Source organism: Hirundo rustica, chromosome 4, assembly GCF_015227805.2.
Source record: "Hirundo rustica isolate bHirRus1 chromosome 4, bHirRus1.pri.v3, whole genome shotgun sequence".
Taxonomy (NCBI): domain Eukaryota; kingdom Metazoa; phylum Chordata; class Aves; order Passeriformes; family Hirundinidae; genus Hirundo; species Hirundo rustica.
Window position 1 is genome coordinate 9,718,694 of NC_053453.1, and position 24,956 is coordinate 9,743,649.

Genomic DNA, 24,956 nt, shown 5'->3' on the forward strand with positions numbered 1-24,956 from the left:
CAAAACTTATGGCCTGGATAACAACACCAGTAAAACCTGGTCCAGTGAAGTCCTGATCCAGGTCAGTGATTTCACCAAGTGTCAGGTGGCTGTGTTTATAACACACGTAGAAGGCCACCTTGGGGCTGGGTTTTTTTTTTGTTTGTTCACTGGAGAAAGCAGCACTGAATCATAAAAAAAATCTCAGTTTTCTTGTGACAAACAGCTTCTAAAGCAGGAAGCTTTAGAATTCACGTTGCCATGGTGTGGTCTGGCTGCTGCTGGGTTTGCCTGGCAGTGCCTGCTGCCCAGGGAGGTGCAGCACTGGAAAAGCTCTGGGCTCCCACCACTGCAGATGCTCCTGAGTTTACCTCTGTGGCCCAGGATTTTGCTGACTTCTTACCATCCCCTCTTTTAAAAGCCTAATAGCTTTTGTCTTCATTAGTACTGCGGGTGTGAGTAGGAACAAGGCTCCTGCAACACAGCAAAGAAGGGCATCCATAGAATTAGCGAGAGTGCTGACCTCCCAAAACACACAACAACTTTAAAGTTAAATTTTATTTTACTTTTTTTTTATGTTGCTGCACCAGTTCTTTCTTTCTTTGTTTCCTTCATGAGTTGTCATTGAAATTATAGATTCTTGCCTTTATTTTTTCCTGCTGAAAATGAATTGCAGCCCTTTTGTTTGCATGCTTCATTGCCAGTGATTTACTTCTGTTCTGTTTTGTTAAGTTGTGCTGGTGAATGTGGTGGTGGTGTGCTTATTCCAGTCATGTTACACCCATGACTGGATAAAGAGAAGAGCAAACCGAACTGTAAGTTTGTTTCTTCATAGCTTGGAATAAACCCCACTAAATGGCAACCTCGGAAATCAAAATTATGGAGCCCAAATACTGGTAAAAACATTCTTGGGGGAAAGAGACATAAGGGGGAAATAGTTATCCATTTAAAGTACTGGTGTAGGAATTTTCTGCTCTAATTTTTAGTGGGCGTCTTTGTGCCTCAGGTGCATCTCAGAATATATCACTAGATGGTTAGGGATTTTTCCTATTAAAAGTGATTAATAAGTATTATATAAGAAATGTGAAGTGATATATATATATATATATATATATATATATATATGTCTTAAAAAGAAGAACAAACACTTAATGTATACTTGAATTTTAACAGAATTAAAGTTTGCTTTTTTTTGTCTTTGGGACTCCTTGACTATGACTAGCCCAGGTTATCATTTGAAATTAATATTGACCTTGATTTGATGTGATGGCTTTTTTTTTTTTTTTTTTTTTTTTTTTACGAATTATTTTCTTGTCTTTTCCTTTGTGTGTTGGAATGGAATGTGAACTTCATAAATGCCTCCTCTGCCATGCCAATGCCTTCATGCATGCTGTTTGGGTTTGACCATGCTATTCATTATCCATTGCATGTAAGATATGTAACTTTTTATTTCTTTTTACATTTTATCCTTTTGTTATTTATTTTGAGAGTGTGGATTCATTGGGAGGGGAAAGCAATTGCATAGCAATAACTGAATAATTTTGAATTAGTACAGGGCATACATTAATGCCATTATATTAAAGTTGTTAGTTTTATCTATCATATGTAAATAAAAGTGCAAAAATTTTCTTGACGTTTTCAGCGAATATTAAAAAAAATACCCAAAATCTTTGCCTGCAATCTTTTCAGTATATATTCTGTTCCTGAGAATAGATTTATGGGTTTTTCTCTTAGCAGACAGCAATTCTTGTTAAGAACAAGAATGATTCCATATAGCCAGAGAAATGCACAGTTTGTCCTCAAAAAAGGGAAGAAATAGTCTTTTGTCTTCTGGAACTATTCTATATTACAATCTTGAAAATAAGAGCTACTGTTAAGCTCTGTTATTATAAAGGCATCTTTTACCCATTGTTCAGGATATTACTTTATTCCAGTACATACATGAATTGTCATGAAACATGCTTGCATTCCTTGATAGAGCAGTCACTTATACATTTGTTATGTAACTTTGCCAGAGAATGCTAGGATAGGAGAAATATAATTGTAATTTTGAAGGAAGGGATTTTAGTCTACCCTGTATATGTTAGTACTGGAGAATTGCTGAAATCCCGTAATTCTTTTTTTTTTTTCATTTTCTACTCTGAACTGTCAGATTTAAATGTTTAAGTAATACATCCCCATACTCCTTTCTCTAAAGAACTGCACTCGCTTTTAGGGGCTGCATTAAATAACTGCTGGGTGATGTGGATGGATGGTTTTTACACCACACACAATATAAAGTCAATGGGGCTTAGGCAAAATTGTTAGGAAAAAAGTTGGATACCCAAAAACTCATATGGAAGATGGTTCTGGCCAAGTAAATGCAGACTGCAATTGAGAAAGGAGCAGAGGCTGGAGGGTGGTCTGAACTAGTTCAGCAGAGCCACAGTGGTCTTCCAGCATTCCCATGGGGCCAGGGTTATTACAGATGTAGGTCACCAAAGTTCTCTGTGCTCCACAGTTGAGGGTTGGTTGACATCATCAATGCTCCTTAGGTCTGGAAGCTTGGGTTTCAGTATTTCTGTGCTAGGTTTCCATCTTAACTGAGATAACTGTACTGATGTCAAGAGAAGTGCTTTTGAAACTCCAAGGTGTTCAGGGAAGTCCTGTAATGCTGACAATAAAAGTGGGGTTTGTTTTTTATAAACCCTAAATTATTTGCTGTAATTCCTGCCTTTTGGAATCTTGAACCGTAGTCTAATCCCATCTCACATCAGCAAGTATGTTGTCTGCTCTTGGTAAAATTGCAGAGTATAGTTACCCAGCTTACTGACTGGGTGGAAAACTCTCTGAAATTTCTCTCTCTCTTCTTGGAGGCAGGACATCTAGTGAGAGATTCATTTCCTCTGCTTCCTCTGCTTCCTCCCAAAGCAGTACAGTCTCTGACATACCAGGAGAAGGGGAAGCAGCACCTCAGCACGACCCCCATACATGATAGGCTGTGGACAGACGCTGACAATTAGTATTAATTTGATTTTTGCTTACCCAATTAACCTCACTATCCAACAAAATAAAATAAATAAGAAAGGGCCACTGGTAATGCTACAAGCGATTAAAATGGATGGGTAAGTAAACCCAGTAAAGTAAGCTAGTTTGAAATGAAGGGATTAGAGTGGTTTGTTTTATTACTGTACTTTGTCTTTATTATTTGATCATTTAATATCCTCTGCTTCAGAATCCTAAATCCCAGGAACCTGTTACGCTGGATTTTCTAGATGCTGAATTGGAAAATGATATTAAAGTTGAGGTGAGATTACCTGGTTTCTTAGTGCCTGTTGCTGCTAGTATTTCACCATATAATAACTGCAAAGCAATAAATGTTCGAGATTTTGAATGGGAATCTAATTCAATATAAATCTGAATTTTAAATTTATTAAGATGATGACTTTATAGAGATGAAATTATATTTAGACAAATTAAATCCCAGCTTTATTTATAGGCAAGGACAATGCATTATATTCCTCTCATTTTGAAAAACACCGATTGCTACTTAAATTCTTCCTGAAGCAGCAGTTCCTGGGAAGGAAGCTAGAAAAATTTTTTGAAACAGAACACTTTATCATAGAATATTAAACTATTACCTGAAATATTTTAAAAGTTTTATTTCCCTGTCTCTTATTAAAGCAAGATTGTTCCTCTGACAAGAAAGAGAACTGAGAAACGAAGTTCAGTGAAGACAACAAATTAATTCCTCTGTATATTTTTCAGTTACTGATTTTGTAATATATTCCAAAATAATAACTTTTTAAAATCAAATGGAAGGCTTTTAAACATTTTGTATTTTTTACATATTTCTTCACTGAAATTGTTCTTTTGTAATGACACTATTCATCCTGTCCTGGTATCTGTTTAATCCTGCCTTAAATTTCTTTGAAATGGCTACTTCAGAGGGGAGTTACTCTTGAACTGGTACAAAAGTGTTTCTGTGAATCAGTGTTACTACCTGAGTCACACAGATGTGCTGGGAGGCACAAGAAATGCTAGACAAACTTCTTTTCATGCACACAGAATTCATTCTCTCTCTGTCAGTGCCCAGCATCAAGGAGTATTATGGCATGCTCTTGCAATGCAAAGTATACCAGAATTGTTGCTTCATAACTCTACTGATTCAGTATATATTTGCATAAAACAACTTCTAATTGGAAAAATCTGAAAACTGTAAACAAAACTTTTGTTTAAGAGTTGTGAATTCCATTTGCATTAGCATTTTTTGTTTTAAGAAGAAGTTTTTAAGAACTGTTTTGATCACTTGAGTGATTATTCATGTTACATGCAACACCTACACTTTTTCTTTTTTTTCTTTTTTTTTTTTTTATTTTTAATTTTACTTTTTCCTTTTCTTCCTTGCCAATAGATTCGGAAAAAAATGATAGATGGAGAAAGTGGAGAAAAAACATTTGAAACATTGGTCAAGTCCCAAGATGAGGTAAGATAGGAACCCAAAGAGTTATATTTACAGGAATAAACCAAACCAGAAAAATAATGTGAAATGGTGAAATGCTGGGATGTTTATTTTGTAATGACAATTTGTACCATTTTTCCCTCTAGATTTAATAGTTTTACTGTTTTATAGTAAAAAAAAAAAAAAAAAAAAAAGTACTTAGGAAAAAAAGAATTGTTTTGTTTCTTGGTTTCTTTGGTGTGTCATTAATCAGGCAGTTGTTGATGAGGTCTTACACTCTGTTCAACAGGAAATGGACCCGGCCTACTTCTGTGCATGAATTCCAAAACAAAGTGCTTAATTTGCTTGCGGAGATGTGTGAGGATGGGTTTGGTAGTTTATATTGTGGTTGAATGGGAAGAAAGTTGTGAGAAAAAATAATAAAGTAACATTTTTATGCCGTAAATGAAGACTCTTTGGGATAAGCAAATTCATCTTACAGTTATATTATGTACTTTCTGAACAGCTTGTTGAGTTCTTTATTTTCTTGTCCAAAATACTTATTTCTAATAAACATTGCTACTGTTTTCTCTAATAAGCAGACGTGTTTCCTAGCAATAGGAAATGCTCAAACTTGATATAGGTCATATTTGGGGACGTCAGTGAGAAGAAATCATGACTGGTGTGCAGAAGGTGTTCTGGCCAGAGTATGCCCCACAGTTACAGCTCCACAGCAGCTTTTTGAAATTGTATTGTTCTGAACATAAGTCAGTTTGAAGATACCTAATTTGATGACTTAGCAGACACTGCACAACCCATATATATAAGCTCACTATAACAATACTTAGAAGAATTTCGTGCATTTAATTCATACTTTCCCCGTTCCCATTTTCTTCTAGAATCAGCAGTGCCGTTGCCTCATTTACTGTTACGTGCTTTCTCACAGTAAAATGCTAAAACCAAGCTTTACCATGCTGCTTTACAGTCTCTGGGTAAATCCTGCTTTGGGAAAAAATTGTGGTTTTTTTCCTGAATGGTTCCACTGTTGGAGAATTGTGCATAAATAGGTGTTTTCTGGGGCAGAGAGGCTAAGCCCCAGTGGATACCAGTTCTACCCCCTCACCTGTTTCAGGAGCCCATGCTGTTTAGGATGCCACTAGTCTGTTCCCTTAAGGGAAACTGGGTCATTCCTGACCTGTCAATGAGTTCAAAGTCCTGCTGGCATCTGAGTTGAGGATAAACTGCTACTGAAGGAAGAGAATCCATGCTGGGACATTTTCAGATTTATGTTGTTTTGTTTAAGGAGTGCCTTTCCAGGCCTATGGATGAAAAAAGGCTCTGTGTAGGTGGTTAGAAGAGGGAGGGTTAGGAGGTCACAAAAATACAGTAACGATAAGGGTTGTACAAGAAATTGGATTAATGGCAAAAAATGTTGACGAGATTTCATGTTTGTGCATTTCTCAGACTCTGAAACAGTTGGTCCTGCAACTCTTTGCCCAAAGAAGGAGGGAGGGAAGTATTGCAAATGCTGAAGTCGGTTACAGTATCTGGGCAGGAGGGAGGATGTAACATCCTTGAGTGCATGAGAATGTGCCCATTCCACACGGCCCAGACCACAATCTGTGTTGGAATAAAATATCCCAAGCCTTTGATCCCAGACGTTTCAATGCCAATGAAATTAATTATCCTCACCTTCCCTTGCAACGATGGCCCAAGATTTCTCCCTCTACCCAGATCTCTCTGGGAGAAGAAAGGAGCAGCCAGAGCTGGCTGGCTATGATGACTGCTTCCAGCCATTGCACCCTCCCAGCTCCAGGCTGCTAGAACCAGAAAAAAGCTGCTTTCAACCACGGCCACGCATGAGCCATGCATCACTTAGCACTTGATAGCTTCATGTATTTTCTTATAAAAAGGGCTGATGTGGTCGGTTGCTCTGAACTGACAGTTGCAGTCTTCAGGCTTAAAATTTATGTTCTTTTTGTTTTGCTTTTTGGTTTAAGTTTGCATTGCTTTCCTTTTGTGTTGCAGCTGGCCCCAGCAGTGTCTTGGGAGATGACTTCATACTGCAGCATAGAGACTGGACTTGTAGCAAATGTGGGTGGGGTGCGCTGGAGTCTCCCAAGGCCTCAGGGGCTTTCCAAGTAACAGAGAAGATGCCATAGGAACAAAAGCGTTGCCACATTTGGCAGCTGGGGTGGGCAGCAGTGAAAACTGAGGGGTCACCAAAGCTGCAATAACGTGTGTGAGCTCTTTGGCCGTGATCAGCTGGGGGTGAGATGGTCTCAGACCGCCCACTAAGGAAGTAGGCAAAGGTAAATGGGAGCTGAAGTATGAGGATGTGTTATCTGCTGGATTACCTTTGAAGAGAGCTTTGAGACAATTTTCTTTCCAGCACTTTGACAATGCTACTGACAATAGGATTTAATTACAGCCCAGTTCTTCTCTTCCCTCTCCTCCCACCTTGGGCACTGTTTTTCTCTTGTGGAGGTGCACATGTGTGACCCATGACACTGTGTCTGATTTGGAGGGACTGCCAGCACTATGTTCAAGTGACTAATTTTAGCCTGAAGTATGCATTAAATATAAATAGGCTTTGATAGGAATCTCTTCAACCATTTTTTTACCTTAAATATAAACTATAGCAGGTAACTAGACACTATTATATTCATCTTCTTTTTGGTTTTCTTTTTTTTTTTTTTTTTTTTTTTCATTTTCTTTCAAAAATGACTATTAAATTATTTATACTGTCATGCTGTACTGAAAAGCAGCAGCCAAGTAATGAGAAGGTTTCAATTCATTTAGGTCATATGAATCACCTCCTTTTCTCAGCCATGGTCGTTTTCCCACTATCTTTTTACCATAGGGAAAGAATGAACATAGACCTATACCTGTGGTACCTTTCACCAATGTTTGCAATGTTTCAGTGCAACACCTGTACGGTCTTCATTGCTGGCATACTTACAAAGATTTGATTCTATAATAATAATATGTTGCAGCTGGCATAATCTTACATTTTTCAAAGTGGAAGACTGAGTAAAATGATGTCAACCAGGTGGATTCCTGATTAAATCTATGGGGAACTGTGGGACTGCTCTATCACACTATTTTTCATACCACAAGAAAACAAATGGTAAAGATTATCTGAATGTATTAAGTTATTTAAAAACAAACATTTATTTCAATGTTATTTTTTTTTCCCAAATTCAAGACCCTCCTAATGAGATTAGAAACACACATTAAGTTTAGCATGGTGTGTCTATACAATCAGATTACCAGGTTGTGCCCATAGTTATGATTCAAATTTAAATACATTAAGCCAGTGGTGCTCTGAGGTGAAAGGACAGGCTCTAGGTGTTTTCATTTTTAAAGATTTAGCTACAAAGTCTTTTTGTAACTGGGAGGGGTTTATGTTTCGTTGGTTGGTTGGTTTTTTGCTTGGTTGATTTTTTTGTTTGTTTGCTTGCATCTTTTTTAATCTTTTCATAGTTTAACTGCAAAATGATCCATAAAAGAGAAGGCATTTTTATCAAATTTAAATCACATAGATAAAGGTTTGCATAGGTCTGGCTAATGTGAAAATTATAGGTCCGGTTTGTATGATTTTATTTAAATTTAAATTTTGCTAATGTTCAATAAGAATTATATGGTTGATTCTTTTGCAAAACATAAGTTTGGAAAATATTTAAGGAAAGGAGTTGCAGGTCAACCCACTATTTTAGCAAAAAATAAATAGAAATCCAACAGACTTGGACTTGATATTACACAGTATTTCTCAAAGAAAATTGTTGAAACTCCTTAGTTTAATAATTTAATTTTTCACCAATATCTCTTTGTAGAGGTATATCGATAAAGGAAACAGAACGTATACATGGACTGCTGTGAATGGCACGGATTACAGGTAGCTCATTTCTGTTTGTTGACTTCCTTTGTTTATTTAAGTGTCCTTTTGGTTAATTTTGGTTAATATTTTTAGAATTATACTTTCTATACTACCTCAGGTGACACTGGTGTGTATATTATTTCAAATTCATTTAAGCACACAGCATTGTAACATTAGAAGGAATGTTGAAACATTCCTTAACATTACCCAAAACAAATAAAGGTTTTCCAAGTCTCAGGAAAGTTAAAAAACTCTAGTTCAAAAAAACCACATGGTATAAATATTCAGCCAAATTTTGACCAAAATGCTATTTGTATTATGTTGAATTACAGTAGTCCTCAGCCAACTTGGATCCCAATTTCTGTTGTCTTAATACACAGGTATACTGTCACTGAGAATGCAAACATTAATTTGAGTGTAAAACCAAGAAAATTTGTTTTAACAGCAGAACATAAACCTAGGATTTTCTATTCACTATCCCATTTTTCCGCTGAACTGCCTCTGTCTTTAGACTCTGTAAGAAAAGGAAATTTTTATCAGACTGCCATCTGGCAATCACTAGAGAAATACATTTGGTTTACATGACTTTTTAATTCTGCCTGAGCTTCCTGGCATGAGATACAGCAATAAATCTTCAGTGTATCCTTGCAGAAAACCTATTAAACATAAAATTATAGATTTTAATTAGCAATTTCTGCTAGCAGTAACTGTTAATGACAGGTAAACTGCCACTGATTTCCCTAGAGGAGAATTGGTAGAAGGCTATTACTAAATATTCAGCAATCTCACTCATATTCTGTATAAATGGCAAATGTGTCATTAAAGGTCAGTTCATTTATGGCTCAACTGTACAACATTATTAATGTTAATTTCATCATCTCTTCATTAGGAGCTGTTGCAGTTCTGCATGGATGATATCCAAGTGTGAAAATTAAGGATGATACTTGGGAGTTGATACCTATTTAATGATTACTCATTAATGATATGCATTTTTAGAACTGAACTCTTCCGCATATGTGTAGAATTTAGATGCAAAAAGTATTCCTTCATATTTTGAACAAAAATAGGTATAATATAATAGAAAACATTGCAAATGCTCTGCAAATCTTAAAATATTATTGCACAATTATGTTCAATAGTTGTTAGTGGTGACTTAATGACAAAAGAAAATATTTTTTTAGATCCTGAAGGTAATGTGAATACAAGTACTGCCAGCTGCGTTTCTTGGAGAATACTGATAATTGTTTTACTAGTGAGAGTCTCTCGTTATATGATGTGTGCAAAGCAGCCCAGGATTAAGTGATATTTTTGCATTCAGTGATCACCATGACATGTTATATTGGGATGTTAAATGTGTCAGAGGAAGATAGAAAAATCATGCATTTTTTTTATTTGCAATTATTTGGAAATTCCTTGCTTATCTGCTAAAATGTGTTTAAAAGTGTAAATAAGAATCAAAATAAACACAGGGACCCTCAGGATTGGCATAAATGTACTTGTGTCTGTTACTGACTGTGAGGCTGGTGTATCACTGTATGCCTGCCTCATCTTGTGACAGTCCAAATTCCAAAACTGCTAATTGCTTTCAAAACACAAAGAAGCTGAAACTGGAAAACTGCTGTAAATAACACAATTGCTTTACTCATCTCATTTCTGTTGCAGTTTGGCACTGGTGTTACCGTCATACAGCTTTTATTATATTAAAGCCAAAATAGATGAACCAATAACTCAAGCCAGATGTAAGTACTGTAAAGATTCCCTGATTTTGTCTGGTATTGCCAAGTCTCAGATTCACTTAAAAAGTTTGAAATTCATAAATTGGGTGGAATTCACTGATGTTATCATGATGTACCCAAAATCTTCAGCAATGATTCTAACCCGTTGTAACATCTGAGGTGCGATAAATATTCTATAAAAATAGAATATGTGCAGAACATGTCAGTTCCACTGACAATCCTTACCCCTTGCTCTGTGCCTATAGAATCATTGCTCTGTGTATCCTCTATTGCTGTCATTTTAAGGGTCTGGAGACTATTTTTTTTCATTCTGTTAGGAAAATATAGTGATATAGATTGTAAGTGTAAATACTCTCTGTTTTTGTACTTTAGTTACATTATCATACTCAGCAAATTATCTCTGCTAGAACAGTGTGAAAGCCCTGTTTGGTTTAGGTTGCAGTTAGGTTTTTATTTTTTCATTTTACAAATACTTTTAGTGGATGTTTGCTATCTATTTTTAGATTGGACTGATTTCAAACCATGTACAAAGTGATAGCTGGAAATTATACTTCTCAGTATTCAAAGGGTTTTTGTTTATTAGGTGTAGCATAACTTTAGTATAGGTAGTACACAAAACAGAACCAATCACATCCTTTTAGCTTTATCCAGGTGTTATGATAAATTTAGAACAAGTATGTAGTTAAATAGTTTGAAGCACACAAAAAAACCTCAGAGGCATAGATACTGTTAGTTTAGAGAAAACTTGGTTATCACTACATACCTCTCTACCATGGCTGCCACATATGAAGAAGAATATAGCAACTTTTAATAATCAGTGATTTATTTTGTAACTTTTCCCAATATTGAGTACTTTAAAATTAAATTTTCAAGCAGGGAGTATGATTCTCTTGATGGATTAGATCATCTGGTTTTGCAATTACATCAATAAAACCTGCAAAACAGACCCTTGAAACAGCCACAGTTATAGAAGGTACTGAGAAATAACTGAGAAGAACCTATTCTTCAGTCTTCAGAGATGTTTGTCTTTTTTTTTTTTCAGACTACAGCTGTGTGTAAATTGAACCTTTGAATCTATGTACAATATTTTTATTCAAGGGGCTGTTTGAATAAAATATTGGTTTGTGACCCCTTGTGCTTTACCCTGTTTTTTTCTGTTTCCCTGCTTTCTCTTTCTGATGGATAGTGGCATCCAAAAAGGGCAAGTATATTCTTGTTGCTCAATTTCCTTCTGTTTACTGCAGTTGATATTTTTCTCTTGCGTTTCTATTCCTACTGGATATTCTCCTCTGTATTCCTCATCTCAGGATTATCTTCATGATCATTGGGTACCATAGAAATAGAAAGGGAAAAACAAAAGTGAAGTATTTTTCTGTTTTCATGGACATTTAAATATGTTGCTAATCTCTAATCCTTCTTTGTCTGCTCCTATCAGTGTTTAGTAAGATCACATATTAAAGCCAAATTTTTTTTTCAGTAGGATTTACAGTATGATTTTTCAGTAGGATTGCAGAAAATATTAGGAGTATTTTTCTTCATGTTCTAACAACTCAGCATCACAAATATTTATTTGCATCAGTTTACTTCTAGTGAAAACATCTCATTTGTTTTCATGTTGATATGATAACTAAATGTCTTCCTTAAATAAATTATTGGATATTATCTTACTGTTGCCAGTTGTATGTTGTATATAATAATCAAGTAATTTCTTCCCACGTTGCAAAATACTGAGAAGCATAGAATTCATTGGGGGAAAGTGTCTCAAACATTTCTTTCTAAATTCATGGATGCGTGCAATAGTTAGTCAAATAATTTGAGAAGAGAAATAATGGCAAAACTTCCAGTTTATCTGTGTTTACACTATCTTGTGTTTACACTTCATCTTTTTAGTTTCAGAAACACTGAAGCTTGATCATTTTGATGAAGCTGGCTATACGTTTTTAGCACCAAGGTTGGTTGATTCCCCAGTAATAAGTGTTATTTCAGCAACTAAACTGGTTATTGGCACATGGAAAATACAGATTTGACCAATAAAGCTTCATTTGGTAAAATTTTTTTTTTTTTCATGCTGGAATGTGAACAGGATTTTCAGGCTCTGATTTCTGCTCGTATTAGTCAGAGAGCTTTAAAAAACGATATTGATATTTTAATGGAAAACTTATTGATGTCTGGGCATTTCTTGTGGTTCTGACTTCTAAGGTTTTATAGCTATTTTTAAAATAGGTTTCATAATACTTACCACAAGATGTTTCCCAAGCCCAAGACAAAGGGTTTCAAAGCTATTATGTTAGCTGATTTTCAATTAATTGAACATAAAAATTATAAAGTCATTGAAAATTTATTAATTTTATTAGTTTCCTGAGGTTTGGGGGGGGGGGGAGGGTTGGGGGGTTTTTGGGTTTTTTTTTTTATGTGAAATTCGGCAGTTCTTGTTTCCCTTTTAAAATTATGTTTGCAAGGGAAACCTGGTATGATAAAGACTTCCCAAAAATTAAGTTCCTCTAAAAGATAGTTATGATAAATAAAGGAAATGCTGTACAGTTAGAATCAATTGAGAATTGTTGTTGGGTTTTGTTGTTTTTTTTTTTTTTAATAAATTTCCATGTACTTTTAAATTTCTATTAATAGATCAGTTTCTATTTATAGACTGATTTATGTAAAATCTATTTTAAAATGTTAGTTTAACTGTTTTATTTAATTTTTCTGAAAGACTGAAGTTATTGAGAATTAATTGTACCAGTTAACAGCTTCCAACAATTCAGTACTGTCCTACATGAACAAAGTCTGTTTGATATGTAGCACAGCTTAAATGTGAATATTGGTCTAGTAAGTTAAATTCTGCCTGTGGTATTTCTGGATTATGGCAAGGTAAATAAAGGGTAATAAGATAACTTAGTCATATGAAATACTTAAACAGACTTATTTTGTGTGTAAAATTAAATTAATATAAAAGCTTATTTTAAAAAGAGACCCCCTTGCTTTATTGCTGAACACTCTACATTTTAATGTGTTTAATGCCACTCATCATATAATATTTGCCTCCAAAACTCCCAGTGACTTTTATTTTGCTTACTTACATTCAATGAATTGTCCAATGATATGTTGCTTTATTCATTATATAAGGGACTGGAGTTTACTGTTTATCTGGTTTGCATATGTCAAAACAAGGAGTGCTTATATGTTCATGTGGTTTGTACCCTAATACAATTGCATTCAAAACTTCTCAGAGGATAGGACCTTAAACCTAGAAATCTGGCCCTAGTTGAGTACAGGGTGGCGATGTTTCAGCAGCAGCCCAGGCACTTTCCAGTACGGCTTAACCCAGGAGCAATTTCAATTCACTGGGCATGTTTTTAGTGTACAGACTATGATCTCCTAACATGTCCTACACTACCCCTCATTTTTTTTCTGGGAATCTTTGCCCTATTTCATGCATGCAGTTTTCTTACTATCCAAATCTTAACAAACGCTTAGGCAGGCGTTTGAACGCCTTATTTCCTGTAAGTGTCTGAAATAATTGTTATGGTAATCATTAAATACTGATCATGGCAGCCAATTGACACAGTAGTACCAGCTACTTCAAAATAGCTGTACTAGCCTGCTAGGACTTCTAAATTGTCTGCTTTAGTAGCACAAGAAAAAAATATGGGAAGTCTGATGTTCTGTTGTTTTTCAGAGAATACTGTACCGATGTAAAAAAATCAGAAAACAACACTGAATTTCTATTAAATTTCACTGAATTTATTGACAGAAATACTCCAAGCAGTTCATCATGTAAGTACACTTCTCACCTCACTGAAATTTTTCCTTAGGAAAACACCTTCTCATGGATGAGAGTTCTTGCTCAAATTTTGTGGGTTTGATTTTTTAGTAGAAATGTATCTAGTGCCAGGATTTTCTATCCAAGGTAGAGAGTGTAAAATTAGCTTTCAAGTTTCTGGCTTTATTTAAGAAAGTATGTTGGGCATTATGCATCCCATGTTTTTCATAATTCCTCTCAGCATTTTGCTCAAGCATCAAATAACTACTGGTTCATTTTAATACACTCAAAAAAATATGTTTGAGCTTTTATTTTTTCGCTTGAGCATAGCAACCAAAGTCTCAAACAGACTCAAAACCTTGTAATGAAATCTTCAACCTGCTTTCTTGTAATTTAATTCCAAATTAAGTAAAAAAGTCCAAGACCAAAATAACCAATAACAAGAATAAAAGGTAAGGAATTTATTTTGCTAGTTCACAAATTGGTTAAAGGGATCTCACTTGAGCTTGTAACTGCTGCAGTGGTGAGCTTTGGGAAGGGATTAATTCATATTTTGAGTCTGGGCTTTAACCTCTGTTGAGAATAAATGAAGAGTTATTAAAATCAGTAAGGTGTTAAAGCCTTGTTCTCAAGAAAAAGTCAGTGTGTGGATTTGGTACATACACATCTGTTTATCATTATTAATAATTTATAAATACATGGAATAACCTTTTTTTTTTTTTTTTTTTTTTTTTTTCATCTTGCTTTCCTTAACACTTTTTGACATGTTGTTGTCAGGGATAACTGATCAATTCAGAAAATATATCTCTGCTAGACCATGTAACTGAAGGAATGTCCACTTAGATATGATATCTTCTCACAAAAGGATATTTTTGTGTGCAAGTGAGGGTGTTTGTTGTTTCAATAGAGTGAACTTTGACACATTGCTGACTTACTGAAATTTTATTTGAATACTTTGACTCAGTCTTGGAAATTAAAACATTCGCCTCCAGTGATTAAAGCAATTAATGATAACTTAATAAAATTTAATTTAAAAATGAAAATTCTCATGTAATATTCACTACAAGCAAATATTGATGATACATGTAGTGATACTGCAGTATACAGCAGTGCTTAGTAAGTAATTATTCCAAAATGCTATCTACTTATTGCTGCATTTCAGTTTGGAATATGAAGGGTTTGTTGGTTTGGTGGTTTTTGTTGTTGTTGTTGTTGTTGTTTGTTTTTTTCCTAATAATTAAGTTAGTTTGAAAGTTGTGTCCTTAATAATTAAACAGTGTTGATGAAAGGACTGAGTGGCCATAGAGATTATCTCATCTTAAGGAATAACAAATCCTTTCAAAAGGAATAACAAATAAAATCTTCACACTGAAATAATCTTCAGTAACTCTTCTAAAGTGTTACTGGAAAAGATGTTGAGAAGCACTGACTTCAAATCATCTTTTCAAAGAAATTTAAGCATAACTTCTCTGTATAAGCTGCTGATTCAAAGTTTATTTCCCTGCATCTCTTTTCAGATGACAAATGTGTTTTATTTGAGAGCCTGGCAATTAATCTAAATACATTTATAATGTAGTTGAATTTCATTAGGAATTGTTGTTCTCATACATCAACTGAGATAAAAAGTCTTTTAATGAACATATGCTTTAAAAATAGGCTAATTCACAGATTTAGGAGCTTTGCAAAATTGAGGCCTATACCCTGATCAGCTTCCTTATTCCTGTAATATAAGGATGGGTTTTTAGGATACAAAGAAAATGTTTTCAATAGTGTGAGAGCATCTCTTTAATTACCTGGCATAATTTTAAGTTAGGCAGAATTTCTAATACTAACAGCTACAATTTTTGTGGCTGGAGCAGCTTGACAACTCAAAATTTCATTTTAGGCTTTTATTGAAACTCCATCTCGTATGGTTTAAGATGTCTTACATTTTTACTCTTTTAATAGGTAATACTGATATGGTCATTAGAGTTCTGCTGGATGCAGGATTTACAAATGAACTTGCCCAAAAATATTGGAGTAAACTGTCTCTGTAAGTATTCTTTTTATTCACTGTGATTTTTTTTAATGCAATTCAATTTGAAAACAAAATCTTATACATCTGTGTGTATATACAGATATGCAGTTAATGTTACAGAGAATAGGTATTAGTCACAGTTATGTACGTTAATTACAACCCTTGACATAGGAATTTGTGAGAATTTCAGTCGGTTTTCATTTTAAATCTTATTTTTATTTACAGCGATGGAGTTGTTGCACAGTTTGTTGTTACAGATGGTGGAATCACTAGGGTGTTTCCCAAAAGGTAAGAATTGTTACAAAATAGTAAATTATGGTAATTTTGAAGCCTGAAAGGGTGGAATGTTACAGAGTGGCTTTATTGAATGAAAAGCTACAGTCTCCTAGGGTCAAATCTCTACCGGCAGTTATGAAATTAATGAAATGTCACCTGTGCACTGCTTGAAACTAATCTGTCCCATTATTTTCATGGCAGGCCCTTGTAATCCAAGTTTCTAATCAGTGTAGAGTAGCAGTAAAAGCAATGCCTTTGTAGTGGCAGTGGGGCAATGCTAATTCCTAATTACTCCCAAGCACTCAGTTGTTTGGCAGGCTGCAAGTACTGGAAAGTAGTGGGTGATTTTTTTTTTTTTTTTTTTTTTTTTTTTTTTAATAGACTAAGATCAGACCTAAAGTTCTAGGGACTTCAAGAGACAAAAATGTGTCATTATCAGAGGACAAAAAGGGAATGTGAAATTTGACATACAATAAACTAGACACACCACAATGAGTGACTGGGAATAGTGAGGGCACAGTACAGACCTACCGGTAAATGGCAAATGTATCTATTTTCATAGGTTATTCAGTGTTTCCCCAAAATGTGAAAATGGCAATAAATTTTACTCTCCAAGTGAGGTTGTTTCCTATTTTGGGATTATTAATGGTATTAAATCTTTTAGGATTAAGCTTGAAGTGTAGCATGTGCTGTAAAGGTTCATTTCGATTTTGTTGTAAGTGGTGTTGAAGTTGAGTTTGTCACAACAAATCCAAAAGTAATGAGACTAAATCAGTGGTTTTCCAAGAATACTAATTCTTTTTGTTTTGTCCCAAAGTTTGTTTGTTTGGGGTTTTTCTAATGATTACACCTGTCTTTTAGCCAATGAAAACTGACAGAGCCTGAGGACTATAAGGATGAATCTTTTTGTCACATTTTTTCCAACTGAAAACTGAAACATTGAAAGAAAACAACCTGCAGCATGGCTTTAATGAGACTCTGAACTGTCTTCTTTTATTATTTATTTATTTATTTGTTTGTTTGTTTATTTATTTATTTAGGGCAGGAGAAGATTGGTTGGAAAATGCTGAAACTTATGAAGTCAGCTTCTATAAGAGGAGTTTAGATAATGACAACTATATTTTCACAGCTCCATACTACAACAGTAAGTCATCATCACAGTTTAGAAATGTCAGAGCTAGCTAATATAAGTGGAAGTTTCTCCTACCAGGTGGGGTCACTGACAGAAGATGCAAGTGTGACATTTCATAAGGAAAGAAATCTGGAGCTAATACCCATTTTTAAGGAAGAGCTAGGGAGGCTTTAACAAGGTCATCATAATTTGTCAACTACTCTGGTGGCCCTGTGTGCTCAGAATTAACTTAAGTGGAAACATACAGAGTACTGGTGTTCATTGAAACACTGCTTTACAGAGATACTGTGGCAAAATTATCTTAACAGAAAGTTAAATAAAATTTCACTCATAGACAATAGCTCTACCCAAAGTCTTGATAGAGCTGAGTTCAATCAGCACCCCCAGCACTGACTTGGAGGACCAGGCATAAGGGTCCAGAGGCCATAACTCCATCCACTGCACCACTACTTAGTTTAAACTTTGCTTTTGAATTCTATTTGCAGTTGCACTTATTCACCAAAACCAGTTGGTCTGAGATGTTGTGACATTCAAAATCTATATAAACACAATAGCAAGTGCTCATTATTGGTGTGAGCAACATTAACCTTCTCTAGTTTGTAGAAAAGCAGAAGCTACCACAAATTGCAAACTCCTGTCATAAACTTATGGGATCCTTCATTGCTGTTATTTCATAATTATTTATTGCAAGTTTTTTTCTCAGTTAGATATAAAGATGGTAATTAACAAAATTCCCTGAAACCTTTGTTGCTCCTCAGACAGCTCTGGGGAATGCACTTTTAACTTGCCTTTTCTTACTGAGCAGTGTTGAAAGCAGTTTGAAGTCTGTCAGAACACAAATTGTGCATTAGTGGGTGGTGTCAGTATATCCTGCATTGAAAAATACACCAACAACATCAGGATAAAATCTTTGGTTCTGATCCTGGTTTTAACAGAGCTGCTCACATGTGTACAGGTGTTCATGGCTCTGTTTGCAGAAGAAAAGGCTACAGTAACTTTATGAAGCAGTCAAACAGGGAACATGAAGAAAAGTAAACGCAAATATTTCTTAGTCATGCTAGTGTTCATGAGCTATCACAGGTGATAGATGTGTACTACAGCTGGGTCAGTGCTTTTGGACAAGGATTTTTTAAAGTCATTCTGATATTTGAATAATAATAGATTTAAGTTTAAGAAGAAGAGTCTTTTATGTCACCCTAACTCCTTTTTTTGCTTGCCTTTTTTTCTCTTCTATACTATCAGAAAGTGGTGCCAATAGCTATGAATCAGGTATTATGGTAAGCAAGGCTGTGGAAATACAAGTTGATGGGAAGCTTCTGAAGCCAGCAGGTAAGATAGAGTGGTGCTGAAACTCGAAGTGCTTTAGTTATTTAGTTGTTGCTCAACAGTGAATTGGAAATTTAATTGCGATTTCAAAGGAACTTCACTTTATAATAACATTATTTTCTCTGAGACAGTTTTAATCTTTCTAGTGGAAATCTGTTTGCGTTTGAGTAAGAGTGTTTAATTTATTAGTCTCATGAATGATGTTGGTGATTGGACAACTGAACAAAACTCATATTTTATCCTTCTTCAGTCCAGTGATTTAGATGTCATTATAATTTCCCCTCCTTTTTTAGGATTATACAGTTACCTTTTTTTTTTTTTTTTCCTTCCTTTTAATAAAAAAGACTTTCATGTATTTCTTGTTAGTTGTTGGAATAAAAATTGATGCAACCAGCTGGATGAAAAATTTCACAAAAACCACAATCAAGAGCCTGGTAAGCAATTGACCAAGTCTTTTTTGAACTTTATTTGCATTTCTCAAAGCTTCAGATGCAAATAGGTTTACTGTCTCTTTGTGCCACTGTCACACTGATGCAAAGTTGCCAAGTAGTTGTGGTATTTAAATCATCCAAATGCACAAAATAAATCTATGTTGAAATAGGCCATATTTTGTATGTGTCTTGCTTTCATAATTATAAAACATAGATAGAGACAAAGAAAAATGGCATATTCTAGCTAGTAGTAAGACTATGCTGTAGCAGGGAATAAAATATGCAAAAGAATCTGTTTTGATTCAATATTCAGGATGAACAGTAAGGATTTATACTGCACCCAACATCACAGCATTTTAGCAAAATTTAATGAAATATGTGCTTAAACATTTCATTCCGTACATCTAACATGTAATACATGTGAGGAATGAATGGGAAGGAGGAAAGGTTAAATGAAAGAGAAAATGTGGAATTGTCAGTGAATTGTGGAAGGAAATGCACAAAATGAAGAAACTTACAGAACAATGGGTGAAGCAATGTTGGTTTGTTTGTTGTATGTTTAGGGAATCAATAAAAGTCTGGCTGGCTTAGGTAGTGGAGCTGTAGTTCAGTGGGGAGGCAAATGCATTGCCTAAGTGTCCAAACAGTTTGGACAAAAATACATAAGTGAAAAATGAAAAGTAAGGTGAGTATTTCAGAAGGAATGCTGTTGACTCCAGCATCACCTGGTAATTTTTTGCTGAAGATGTAATGCAATGACACAGTTGTGTATGTGTACACATACTGCAAGAACATAAGAAAAACATGTTAGGAATCAAATCCATAAAAGCCAGCTGGGTTGATGAGCTTCCCTTATCACATAGGATTCCCATGCTTTGAAGCTTTTCATGGTCAAAAGAGACACTTTTGAAGGCTTTCCTTCCAAATACCAAACACGTGGAAATGTTCCTGTTCTTTCTGGATTACTTTATGCTCACAACACTGACATTCTGACAAGTCCTCCAAACTATTTATCTATATTGAGCATATTGTAAAGGGAGCTGTATCCAAGTCTTTGGGAGGATTGTGCTGTTGATAATTGCTGAATACAGGTAGTTCAGAGAGATATTTCTGATAAATGACACACACTCAAAAATAATTTAAATTTATTTACAGATATTGAAAATAGAATCATTTGTTCTTGTCTTGAATGATTAATATAACTGAAAAATACAGTTTATTTTTTAACATTTTTGTGACGATTACCATACTTCTGTTTTTCAGTGCAACAGTGAAATCTGTGGCTGTGAAAGAAATAGTATGGTAAGAAAATGTTCAGTTGATGACTCTCTGACAGAGTATTGAAATCCACTCAATTTCTCTAGATCTATTTATGACAGATTCTATCACTTTTATTTGAGTATTAATTTTACAGAAAACAGGGCTTAGTTGTTTATGTCTTGAAAAAGATGAAGGTTAGGAGGGGAAGGGAGGAAAGAGGTCCTAAAAGTAGGTGAAGCAATTATAGTTATGAAGTATGAGAACAAGTCTAAAGAAAAATATACAGGAAAAGTAATAGAGAATGATGTGAAGAAAAATGTGATAAAAATATAACAATAATTTACAAAGAATTACAAATAATTTACAAAGAAGAGAAAAATGCTGAAGAAAAAAAAATATAAAAAAATGAGTACCTCAGAGAAGAGTAAGTTCAAATTTAGAAGCACCAGAGTCCATAATGTGCCTCTCCACAGTCATTGGTTCCCAGCACATTCAGGATTACAGGACCCCACAGCTCTGCTGGCACTCAGGAGAGCACAGATCCAGGGACTGTCACCATATCAGTTTCTTCCATGTTCTTAAAAGCTTTCCTGTGCTCAGGTCTTCTGAGTTCTTTTGAGGAATGTGAAGATCATTAAATGCAAGATTTACAGCAGAAAGAGTTTTGTGGAGAGTTATCTATTTGACCTTACTGCTCTCTCTCCAGTCTCTGGCTACAAAGATCTTTTACAAAGTTCAAAGCATATGGAATCAGTGAGTTTTCCATTCCTGCACCTGACACCTGGAATAATCCCACTACAGTCCTTGGCAAGTGAAAATAATCATGCCTAGCAAGCTGGGAGCCTGCCCTTAAGATTTTTACCATTAAAAACTGCAAATGGAAAAGTATTTTCAACATGACTGAAGCACATGAGAAGTTGTAGACCCTTATTATGAACTGAGTTCCAAATATAATCAGATTTAATAAGGATATAGCAGTCTTGGAACTAACAAAGTATTGAGCAAATAAGAATTTGCAAAACAACTTCTATGAAATTAAGCCACAAATAAGGCTTTGATCTGTTCAAACTTTTATTGTACTGATAATGCTAATTATTATAACTTAAAATTGGCCCTTGGCTATGGGTTTGTGATTTGAAGATACTTCTGATGTCTTAAAAAAAAAAAAAAAGAGTAGCTTCTTACAATGTTCTATTGACAAATCTTTCCTGTAAAACATATTTCCCTTTCTTACAATAGCATGTGGACTGTGTTATCCTCGATGATGGTGGATTTCTTTTGATGTCCAATCGAGATGAATATACACAACAGGTATGTATATTCTTTAAGAACAGAACATGAAAACCAATAGGAAGAAGTTTAAAGAGGAAAAAAAAAAAAAAAAAAAAAAAAAAAAGCTTTAAACTCTCAAGTAACTCTAAAGATAACATTTCTGAATCTCAAAAACATTGCTGGATCAGAAATTCTGGGGGGTTTGTTAGTCTTTTGTACAGTTTTCTTTATAGACAGAGACGCCAAACTTGCTACCAAGTTGCATTTTTTGTGCTTTGCCATTAGGCTGGTAGGCTGCCAATGGACTTAAGATGCTGAGGACAAGTAGTATGTTATCCACACATCTTCTTTCTTATATTCTTCTTGCTCTTTCCCAGACAGGGTCTCATTGATACTCCATTTAACAGTTACTGTCTATCTGGGGAATTTTGAACTTTGCACTTTTTTATGTGAAAAATACTTGCAAATGTTTTACCTTATGTCTCTGTATTGCCCTCCAACAGATTGGAAGATTCTTTGGTGAAATTGATCCTGGCCTGATGCGAAACCTGATTAACATGTCCCTGTATGCCTTTAATAAGTCTTATGACTATCAGTCAGTCTGTGATCCCGAAGAAGAACCAAAGCAAGGAGCTGGTCTTCGTTCTGCTTATGTGGTCAGTAGTCCCACGTGCAGTGGCTGACAATCCATTGGAAGTCTGCATGTGTTTATACAAATAAAATAACCTCTTTTATTGTTTTGGGGTTTTTTTCCAGCCTACGATAACAGATATTTTGCAACTTGGATGGTGGGCTTCAGCAGCAGCCTGGTAAGTATGAGTGTGTAGGAAATCTCTATATCCAAACTACAATTATTCAGTAGGTTGAAACTCTATTTGGCTTGGATTTTTTCCTCCATAAATATTTTCTGGAGCCTTTGTTTCTGCAGTTTCTCATCACAAAAATTCTTAGCTATGTCTCCAAACATGACTGTTTTGTCAACAGTTCAATTCAAAACTGCTCTTGCCCGGTTTTGTAATTGTGTGTTCTGACTACAAAATCAGCTTCAGGAAGCAGAGTTTGGATTAAGTATGATGGGCAGCTGTGAAGCCTAAATTATCACATTTTGAATTATTGATCACTTGGTTTGCTGTTTCAGAATATCATCTTTGCCTTTTTCTAGCAAGAAGTCTTAAGAAAATCTATGTTTGCTTTTCAGGGAATCATTTTACAAAACACATGAATCATAGAATCATTTGGGTTGGGAGGTATCTTTAAAGGTCATCTGTCCAACTTCCCCTACAATGAGCAGACACATCCTCAACTAGATCAGGTTGCTCAGAGCCCCATCCCACCTGACCTTGAATGTTCCCAGGGATGAGACATCTCTACCTTCCTGGAAAACCTGTGCCAGTGTTTCACCATCCTCATTCTAAAAAATATCTTCCTTGTATCTAGTTTGCATCTTCCCTCATTTAGTTTAAAGCTATCACCCCTCGTCCTATTGGAACAGGCCCTGCTATAAAGTTCAACCTCATCTTTCTTAAAAGCCCCCTTTAAGTACTGAAAGGCCACAGTAAGTTCTCCTGGGAGCCTCCTTTTATTCAGACTGAACCCCAAATCTCTCAGCCTTTCTTTTGGCAAAAGTAGTCCATTTCTCTGATCATTTTTGTGGCCTTCAGCTGGATCCACTTACAGGCCCGTGTTTTTCTGTGCTGGGGACTCCAGAGCTGACACCGTACACAGGTGGGGTATTTTACCTTTTTAAGAGCCATGCTGATTGACATTCACATCAGCTACTTCCCTCAGCACCACACTGGGATAAGTATTTGCTGTGGTGTGAATTGCACCCTTGGAGACTGGTCCTTTTTCTTTTTCTAAAGCTTTGTCATACTTTTTTTCTTTAAATACTAATTACCAAACTGAAGTAAGTTGTCTAAGTTGCCTCCTTTATGAAGCTAAGACTTAAAATATGTAGCAGCTGAAAAACCATATAGTAATTTTCTCACAGAAGCACTATAAAGACTATTGTTTTTTATTGTGGGTTACATTTAGTTAACAGAAAGAAAAGTAATCTTGGTCTTCTTGGACGACAGCAAAAATTGAAGATGGGCAATAATCCAGAAGAGAAACTTGAGTTCTTTTCAAACAGAAAAACTTCAGTTTATCAGTGTTCAAATCCGACTCAGCGGTCTGGTCTCAATTTAGACCTGAGGTTTATTTTGTGTGATGTTTAACTTGAAAGCATAACATTAAAGTACTTTACTATGGCCATGTTTTTAATGGAATCTAGGTCAGAAGCAGGCAGAGAAGTCCATTAAGCAAGCAAAGTGAATAGGGATGACCAAAAAATGGATTCTGTAAGGCACCTGGCAAAAGCAAGTACAGGGAAATAAGAGAAACCAGGTTATTAAAGAAAGCTATAGTGTTTCAGACAAAAAAATGTGGGATAAAGCTGTGAGTGATCATTTTCAAAATTTATATGGGATACATCAGCATTTGGTTAAGAGAGTATGTATCATTTCTCCTTCATGCTCCTTTAAGTCAGAAGATTAAGGAGTTTTCTCAGGCTGCCCTTTTTGTTCAGTTCCCAGTAAATTCTGAGGTAAGCCATTATAAAGGCTTACTATTTTCTGTCAGCAAATTGCATCACTATTGAATAGAATCAGGTCTCTTCTGATCCATTACTGCTCTGTGCTGTCCCTCTGATGATTCAAAGCAGAGCTGTGGATGTGAATCCAGAACTCCTTCAGGGAATGCCTCCATGGGGAAGGTCACAGGCGTATTCAGTTTCTTCACACAGGAATCACACTAGAAAAGGATTAAAAACTTTCAGGTTGAATGAAGCTATACAGTCCCTTCTCTCTGCAGAGCAAGTGTTAGAATAGAATGAGATGAGAAGAGGTTGGTCATATTTATGGGTAGAAGCAAGCCTAAAACTTGACAACTGGAAAATACTACTTAGATTAAGGAGAAGCAGGGAGGTAGAGAATACACCTGTTGCTGTTCCTGTTTTGACAGGCTGGTAGAGGAGAAAGGGTCTGTGTGTGTGGCAAGCTAGTCCTTACTTTAAGTAAATATAATTGGAAAAAATTGCTATCATTATTGAAGAAAAAAATTAAATAAATGGAGCTCTTTAGGCTTAAGCATTTTGGCAGCATATAGGAAGAAAATGTAGTCCATACCTCAAGAGCAAGAAAATAGATGATTTTAAAAGTCAGCTGTTACAATAATGGTTTTTAGAATTTAATATTCCAGCATTGATCTTCTTCTTAGAAATTTAATGAGCCCTAATAAGTGTAAAGTATCTAATTTGGGAGTATTTTCCCTGAGTGTGTTAAAAAGGAGTTCAGTTGCTTTAAGTTGTAGAGAGACACCAACATGCCTCTTCCACCTTCCACAGAGGCATAAAAGTAGGGCATGGATGGTGTGATAATGTTTGTGTTATGTGAGTTGTGGGCACACATTACAGCAAAACTCAACTCTAG

General features: G+C 35.3%; 1 protein-coding gene across 6 annotated transcripts in view; it reads left to right on the forward strand.

Annotated features, from left to right (window-relative positions):
* Window positions 1-24,956, forward strand: part of CACNA2D1 (calcium voltage-gated channel auxiliary subunit alpha2delta 1) — a 368,498-nt gene that overhangs the window by 326,046 nt on the left and 17,496 nt on the right. For 2 of the 6 annotated variants that reach the window (XM_040063345.2, XM_040063347.2), the window contains 15 exons: window positions 3,194-3,265; window positions 4,373-4,444; window positions 8,236-8,297; window positions 9,942-10,018; window positions 11,906-11,966; window positions 13,692-13,789; window positions 15,723-15,807; window positions 16,018-16,080; window positions 17,109-17,212; window positions 18,443-18,529; window positions 18,893-18,960; window positions 20,221-20,259; window positions 21,457-21,528; window positions 21,993-22,145; window positions 22,246-22,298. In XM_040063345.2, the coding sequence (XP_039919279.1) occupies window positions 3,194-3,265; window positions 4,373-4,444; window positions 8,236-8,297; window positions 9,942-10,018; window positions 11,906-11,966; window positions 13,692-13,789; window positions 15,723-15,807; window positions 16,018-16,080; window positions 17,109-17,212; window positions 18,443-18,529; window positions 18,893-18,960; window positions 20,221-20,259; window positions 21,457-21,528; window positions 21,993-22,145; window positions 22,246-22,298 (1,166 nt within the window). Of the gene's footprint in view, window positions 1-711; window positions 983-3,193; window positions 3,266-4,372; window positions 4,445-8,235; window positions 8,298-9,941; window positions 10,019-10,888; window positions 11,195-11,905; window positions 11,967-13,691; window positions 13,790-15,722; window positions 15,808-16,017; window positions 16,081-17,108; window positions 17,213-18,442; window positions 18,530-18,892; window positions 18,961-20,220; window positions 20,260-21,456; window positions 21,529-21,992; window positions 22,146-22,245; window positions 22,299-24,956 lie in introns of those variants that run through there. The other 4 variants (XM_040063349.2, XM_058420484.1, XM_058420485.1 and 1 more) reach the window with 4 other exon arrangements.